Raw genomic sequence first — 8,499 nt, 5'->3', positions numbered from 1 at the left:
CACACAAGTCCTAAAAGTAGATAAAGAGAATCCAGTTAAACAAATGAAACAAAAATATTATACTTGATCGTTTATTTACTGAGGAAAATGATCCAATATTACATATCGGTGATGGTAAAAGTATGTGAACCTTTGCTCTCAGTATCTTTATCAAACTGCAGATGAGCAGCCATGTTCTTGTTGGAGAGCAGTGTCTTCCTCCTTCAACCTGCCATGAACCATTGATGTTCAGTTCTCCTGATGGTGGACTCATGAACATCAACATCAGTCAATATGAGAGACCTTCAGGTGTTAGAAGTTACCCTGGGCTCCTTTGTGACCTCGCTGACTATTACACACCTTGTTCTCGGAGTGATCTTTGTTGGTCCTCCACTCCTGGGGAGGAGAACAATGGTCCTGAATTTCCTCCATTTGTTCACAATCTGTCTGACTGTGGATTGATGGAGTCCAAACTCTTTACAGATGTTTTGTAACATCTTCCAGCCTGATGAGCATCAACAACTGTTTTTCTGAGCTCCTCAGAAATCTCCTTTGTTCCTCCATGATCCACTTCCACAAACATGTTGTGAAGATCAGACTTTGATAGATCCTGTTCTTTAAATCAAACAGGGTGTCCACTCACACCTGATCATCATCCACTGATTGAAAACACCTGACTCTAATTTCACCTTTAAATTAACCAATAATCCTAGAGGTTCGCATACTTTTACCATCACAGATATGTAATATTGGATCATTTTACTCAGTAAATAAATGAACAAGTATAATATTTAGTCTCATTTGTTTAACTGGGTTCTCTTTATCTACTTTTAGGACTTGTGTGAAAATCTGATGATGTTTTAGGTCAAATTTATGTAGAAATATAGAAAATTATAAAAAGAGCTCACAAACTTTCAAGCACCATTGTGCAAGTACGTAGTATGCTGATGTCCTCCATTGCTGAGGGATTTAAATGGTGAATGTTTGTAGGTGTCAAGATAAGTGTTTTTCTGGAATTTTATCCACGACCAGGCCCAATGACGGAACCAGGGGGTGGCTAATGGTGGCCTTGCCCACTATAGATTAATCTTTGGCGCTTTCTGGTAGATTATTACCATCTTAAACAACTTGAACCTCTAAAATCTCAAAGCGATTTAATTGAACTTTAATTTTTTTTTATAAATGAACCTTTATACCTAAAAAAAAGTTAAGTCAGGTCCGTGGACGGATAGCATTTCGACTAGCTGTTAGCTAATCAGTCTGTTCAGAAATACATCATATCTATATGTCTAAATCCAGATTGTCAAAAAAGTTATCTACAACAAATATAAAACATCATTATTCATACTTTCTCCACAGAACCCAGCTTAAAAATATCTGAACTACCTAGCTCTCCTGTTACAAAATGTGTCCTCTGAAACGGAAAAACAACATCAGACACAAATGTCTGATTCAGCCACAAACTTTATTCTGTGCCACCTAGAAAATTCTTACAGTAACTGAGTAAAACAAAACACAGTTTTTGGTCGGTCCAAAATGATGGTAAAACCCATCTTTGGACTCAACGTCTAGACTTTTACTTGACAAATGTGCAGCAAAGAGTCATGTAAATGTCTACAGAAAACAGCTTTGATTTAATGTCCTGATGCTCAGTCATCCAAGAAGCATCTGTCCAGATGACCTGACAATTTTTTTGTGAGCTTTGATTGAAATAAAGTTATCTTCATCATGAATTCTTGTGTGATTGTAATGTTTGGGTTAACAAGTTGAATAAGTAAAAACATTTTTGTAATTTCTAGACGTTTTTAGGCCCAAGTGTATGTCTTAACAGGTCCAATGTGATTTTGTTATGCAGATAACTGGGTCTGATACGGCTAAGTATATAGCTATAAAAGCCAAGTGGAAAAGAAGAGTGGTTTCTTTAGTTTCAGATTCTTTTAAACATTAATTTAAGAAAAAAATAGAGTAAATGCATTAAAGGTTTCGGTACTTTTGCTTACCTGTGATGAAGACCCCTCAGCTTGCAACTTTCAGTCAGCATCATGGTCACCTGCACCTCGGAGGCATGATCTGCAGAATTTTATTGAAAACATAAAACTACAACTAAAAGACAAAAGTAAACGTTGACATTTATAGGAATGAGGATGCATTAAGTTTTTAAGCACACATGGTTTTGATTTTCTTCCTTTTCAATGAGCAACGGGTCTGCCAGCAGTAATTTGTAATGGGAACCTGACCTGTGCCAGTTTCTAATCTGTGCACATCGCCTGGTTCTTATGGAAAGTAGTATTGTTCCTTTCCCAGTGGGTATATGAGAAGGAAGCAAAGAATGTAACAAAGTCATAAGTAGCACGAGGATATTGTTCACAGGGCGGTATCCACCCCACTCTGAGTAAACATGAGAGGACAGAGGGGTCAAAAGGTGGACTGGGAGAGAAAGCTGACACATGCCACGAACAAAGAAACTGACTGCACAACGCGCTGCACACCCCTTCCACTCACATGCAAACTTGCTCTATCAAACTTATGATTAATCTGCTGGCAAATGTGTTAAAACCATCAAATCAGAAGTATTTGGAACACACTGAACTCAGCGTGTGACCTGAGCTCCCTTACATATTTCCCTCTGAGCCGATGAATCACATTTAAACTAAATAATAAAACATTTACTTGAGCCGCTACCAGGATTTAAAAGGTTTGACTTGTTTAAAAAAGCACTGACTGCATTGTCATGAAGACTAGTAAAAAAAATTATCTAAGTAATAAAAAAGTCTGCACAATATTTTTCTCATTTTGATGGTTAATGCGTCCTTAAAATAAAAATTTGTAAGCAAAAGCTGTAAATGGCTGCCAACTATCATGTGCCTGGAAAACAGCAAAGACTAGCAGCTCAGCTCAGACTCCAAACCTCAAGCCATACAAACGTAGTGTCCCGCTAACACCCCCGACCACTGCCAGCAGTAACGTAGTGCTATGCTAACCAACCCCTGCACCCAGTACAAACATAGCACTTCTCTTACACCCCTCCACCCAAGTTTGACAAAACCCCAAAGCGACAATCACCCTCCCAAGACCAGTAACCCAGAAGAAATGCTGAATAATCATCAACAGAGCCTCATGGGTTGCAGAGAAGACATCAAGATGGTTGTTGATCATGAGGGACAGGTGGTGGATTCATGCTTCTTGGACACAGACTGGGAACTAATTACTCCCAGCAAGGTTGTCTGATGATGAAACCCCCACGACACCAGGTACTATCACTGATGATGCGTTCAAGTGCATCAACAGATGTATGTAACAAAGAGTATGTTCAAAATGACAAATGATTATCAGTGACTACCATTCTCAGTTGGTCTTAAATCTCCCCTCTTCAAACTAAAGCACCATGAGCAGAGAAGCACGATATTATCAGCAGGGTATTGGTCGATATTAGCATTAAAGTTCAATATCGGACATCGGCCATTCCATCAAAATAACTCACCAATATAAAATACGCTGTTTTTGTAGGACAGCCCAGTGACAAGGATGCCTGCAGCGCCAGCACAACGTCACACGCGCCTACCCGATCTGATCACGGTGGAGAGGAAGAAGTCAAAAAGTCGTCGGTGTGGAAGTTTTGTTTCCGTTGAGGATGCTGGATTCCGAAGATCTTTGGGCTACGTTGAGCCTTGCTACATTGTCCCCAATCAGATATTTTTCCGATGTAGCCCTACCTGAGTTACAAATTGTCATTTCCAACGCCATTGAGACGCTAATAGCCGATAGCACTTGGGTGAGTTTTACCACAGATGTTTGGACATCAGGTGTTAGCGGCACAATAGATAGACAAAAACTTTGAATTTAAAAAGTCTGTCCTTCATGGACAAGAGTGCAGAGGAACCTACACTGCAGCCATAGGAACCTAGAACAAGCCTCCACAAGTGAAACAGCATTGCAGGTGAGTACTGCTAATAAATAACATTTAACACTTTTCATTTAATATAAGTTAAAGTGCAATGCATATGGCTGTTACTGAATATATGTCACCAGCTCTTACACAATTTTTTGTAGCAAATAAGCCTAAATAAGAGGGCTATGTTCTGACAAAGGAAAGTATATAAAATATCAGTATCAGCCAAATAAGTTTTAACATATCGGCCAAAAATCCAATATTGTGCATCCTTAACCATGAGTGCTAATAATGTAAAGGAAGCACTGGCTTTTCATGAACCCATTTAAAAAATGTGTTGAATGTCAACTAGAGTCGATTATTTGATTCATCCCTCCATCTGACACAGAGAGACGATGACCCAAGCAGAACAGTTTTCACTGTTGCACGCACAGATGTGAACTTTGTTCTAGGTTTACACGATAAGGGCAATTAAAAATAAGGAAACCATCTTCAAGTTGCACTAAGTTGTGTTAAGTTGTCCAACCTAAAGAAACATTAGCAACAGATAAAACCAGATGCACTGGTTCTGTCTTAGGGATGGCTTTATTTAAGATAATGCACTTTTTATTTATTCGTCTTGTCCTTGACTGTTGCAGAACTCCAGAGAAACAGTCAAGATCAAGTCCATGAGGCTCATATTGGTGCAGGGTGTGAGAAGCCTGCTCCATGTGTACATTTACTGGCGAGCCAGCGGTACGTAAAGTCTTCAGTCATTTACTTTGGTAAAAGCATCAGGAGAGTTGTACAAAAAAATGGAAAAACAAAACGTAAACATGACAGCAAGATTTGTCTGACATTTATAAATATGTCTCAATAGCAGCACAAAGAGTGCATACCTTTCACCGTCTTCACAAAGACCTGCTTCTCCTTCGTAGGGTCTTTTTCATCCAGCAGCACTCCATGGAAGATGCGGCCAAATGTGCCTGTCAGAGAGCAAGAACAGGTTCAATAGGAGGAAAAGGGCAGCGAGGAGGAAGCCAGAGGCATTTCATGCTAAGACAAATGTCAGCTCTGTTTGCCATGGCTGGCTGATCTGTGGGCAGAGGTGGACTAAACACTTTGTCTCTACACAAATTAAGGCAGATTTAGCCTCTGTTCTGCTGAGAAAAGCTAAAAGAAGAACAGCTCGCAGGACTTTTCATCACTTGGGACAATTTAAAAAGATGCACAGCACTGAGGGAAAGCCAAGCATATTTATCATCTTCTTTGTTACCCTGTTGCCTCAGGAATTTCAGGAATAAAAAGCATAAACCATCCACAAGATAAACGTAAGGAAGAAACGCTCCAGGGCAAACTAAGCCTTATGTTTCAACAAGAAAAAAAAGAGAAGCATAAAAACAGGGTTAGAGTGTAAGTACCTCCCTCTCATCTCTGCCCTCCTTAACAAACCTGTCTGGACCTGCCGGCTCTGAAACTTTAATCTGCGTTCACCCCTACCAAATGGAGCCTTGGATGTCGTACCTTCTTTTATTTGAATATTCCTGATGGGTTTTCTGTCATATTGCACACAGGACCCGATTGTTGATAGGGGACGGCACTGGAAAACAAGTCAGACGGATATACAAGTGCAGATTTGTCAGGCCCTGTGTTTACTCCACAGTCATCAGTGAGAAATCTGATAACATAGCTGCAGCACTTTGAACTTTGTAGCAGCTTTGTCTTATCGAGAATCAGCTTTATTTCGAGATAAGACTTGACTGAAACAAGGTGGAACAATAAGGCCTGTTCCTGAACAGTAGGGTAAAAATTGTGCCAAACTGAAAACCATCACAGAAGTGATGGGCACATAACAGGCTAGGGCCACCCCTGATGTGAAACAATGTTTTGCTACTGTATTCAAACACTTTGCGCTGTCACAGTGTTGTGGCATATTTGTGGTGCAATAAAGCCTCTGCCATTGATAAGTGCGGTTCCACTCTGCTCCGTCTTATCGGTTCTTTGGTGATTTGCCACCACGACTCGTTTCTCCACTCTCAAGGCAGGATCGTCAATGCGAAGAGGGCGGTATTGTAACAGGTCATTGTTCGAGCCACTCCGCTCGTTGTGGTCCTTAAATCATCCTATAACTGGACTTCAATTTCTTTAGCTTATCTCAACACTGCTTATTAGTCGAGGTGCAGCCATGCTGCGACATCATCTCCAATATCTCTGTAAATGTGCTCATTTCTTGCGGAGCCGTCCGTCAACACGACGAGGAAATGGAGGTTCAGATGTAGTTTGCAGTTTTGCTGGGTGGGTCATCCAGTGACGTACTTCTGCTGGCTAATCAACAGCTGCTCTCTGTTTAATTGACCTCTCAGAGCAGCCCATTTGGAACCTCAAACAAGATGGTCTCATAAACCGGGCTGAGTGAAGGAGGTACAGACAGTGGACAGGCCCAGAACTGATGAGAGTTGACACAGCGGCAAAGCTGCATGTGTTGCCGTTTCGTTTCTTGTGTGTCAGGTTAGAGCTGTGAGTCAGAGTTGTAATTCTTTGTGTTGCTGGCATTATATATATAAATATGTTTATGATGCCATGTGGTTGCGGCTGTGTACATATTGTGTTGTTAGCCTACCAACAACACATACTCACCATTCTTTTGTACTGGTTGTGTGCTGTATCCTCACATGATAACACAGACATTTCAGAAACATCTAAAAAGTTAAGTCAGGTCCTCTGGACGGGTTCAAAAAACAAAAAAATTGTAGAAACGTTTCGTCTTTCATCTGAAAGACTTGCTGGTGAAGATTCTCAGTCATCCAGGACATGATGAATTAAAAAAGTGTTCAATACAAAAACAACTGGACTTTATTTGTAACAGAAGACGTTTCGCTTCTCATCCGAGGAGCTTTCTCAAAGAGCAGTGAGTGAGGGATTCCGGTTATACGGCTGAGTGAGATAAGACACACACACACACATATGTAGCTTGGATATTCACACCTAAACACCTTAACAGTAGGGGTTTCTTAAGGTCTTTGTTACTCTAATTCACAGATGAGGCCCCTCTCTTCCCATCAGGTGTGAAAACTGGCTGGGAATCAGTCTTAAAGTTGCATTATATGTTTTTGAAAGTGGAAATCTGAGGCCTCCTCTGTTAAGAGATGTTTTTTCTCTTTTTACATAAATTGCTTCCTTCACCCCCCTCTCAAACCATCTGTGTTCTCGGTCCAAAATGTGCACATTTTGGTCCTCAAAAGAGTGTCCCTTCTCTGTGAGGTGGAGGTGAACAGCAGAATCTTGTCCTGTGGAGGTGGCTCTCCTGTGTTGAGCCATGCGTCTGTGAAGAGGCTGTTTAGTTTCTCCAATGTAGAGGTCTGGACAGTCCTCGCTGCACTGGACCACATACACTACACCACTCTGTTTGTGTATGGGTGTTTTGTCTTTAGGGTGGACCAGCCTCTGTCTGAGAGTCCTGCTGGGTTTGAAATGTACTGGGATCTTGTGTTTGTTGAAGATCCTTCTGAATTTCTCTGATACTCCAGCAACATAAGGGATGACAATGTTTTTACGTCTGCTGTTCTCCTTTTTCTGTTTATTTGTGTGTTTTGTAGATTTCCTTGCTGACTTGACAAAAGCCCAGTTAGGATATCCACATGTTTGAAGAGCTTCTTGAACGTGTTTCTGTTCCTCTCTTTCCATCTGAATCAAACAGTCCAAAAAAGGCAGTTTGTTGTTGTTTGCATCCTCTCTGGTGAACTTGATGTTGTTATCGACCGAGTTAATGTGTCTGGTGAACGTTTCTATTTCCTTGGCTTGGATTTTGACCCAGGTGTCATCCACATATCGGAACCAATGGCTTGGCGTTGTTCCCTCAAAGGAGTTTAGGGCTCTCTGTTCCACTTCCTCCATGTAGAGATTGGCAACAATGGGTGACACTGGAGATCCCATGGCACAGCCGTGCTCCTGTCTGTAAAAACTGTCATTGAACTTGAAATAAGTGGTGGAGAGGCAGAGGTCCAACAGGGTGCAGATCTGGTCTGGGGTGAAGTTGGTCCTGTTGATTAAGTCCTTGTCTGGTAGAAGTTGTTTTCTGACGGTTTCTACTGCTTCAAAGATGGGTATGCATGTGAAAAGAGAAGTCACATCATACAATACAAGGGTTTCTCCTGGGGTTAGTTTCAAGTGTTGAACTTTGTTAGCAAAATCAATGGAGTTCTTTATGTGATGAGGTGTGTTTCCAACAAGAGGAGCTAAAATACCAGCCAGATGTTTAGCAATATTGTATGTCACTGAGTTCATGCTGCTGACGATGGGTCTGAGTGGTGTTCCTTCTTTGTGGATTTTTGGAAGTCCATAAAGACAGGGAGTGGCTTCCCCTGGGTACAATCTATAATACAACAATCGACTGATTGCTTTCTCCTTATCAAGTTTTTGTAGGTAATCTGTGACTTTCTTTTTATAGGTGCTGGTTGGGTCCCTCTTCAGAATCTCGTAGGTGTTACTGTCGCTCAGTAGTGTAGTTATTTTTTCCCGGTAATCAGAAGTGTTGAGGACTACTGTGCATCTTCCTTTATCAGCTGGTAAAATGGTGATGTTTTGGTCCTGGCTGAGTGATGTTACAGCTTTCCTTTCCTGTGGTGTGAGGTTTGAAGGAGGCGGTTTGGCAC

At 41.2% G+C, this 8,499-nt stretch overlaps 1 protein-coding gene across 1 annotated transcript in view; it reads right to left on the bottom strand.

Moving 5' to 3' along the window:
- Positions 1-8,499, bottom strand: part of ryk (receptor like tyrosine kinase) — a gene marked incomplete in the record, with an annotated part of 109,934 nt that overhangs the window by 24,583 nt on the left and 76,852 nt on the right. The window contains 2 exon segments of the mRNA XM_037698303.1: positions 1,980-2,049; positions 4,747-4,833. Of these exon segments, the coding sequence (XP_037554231.1) occupies positions 1,980-2,049; positions 4,747-4,833 (157 nt within the window).

The sequence above is a fragment of the Nematolebias whitei genome, chromosome 3 (assembly GCF_014905685.2).
Source record: "Nematolebias whitei isolate Nwh7 chromosome 3, NemWhi1, whole genome shotgun sequence".
In the NCBI taxonomy this organism is placed as follows: domain Eukaryota; kingdom Metazoa; phylum Chordata; class Actinopteri; order Cyprinodontiformes; family Rivulidae; genus Nematolebias; species Nematolebias whitei.
This window is presented reverse-complemented; position numbering and strand designations above follow the sequence as displayed.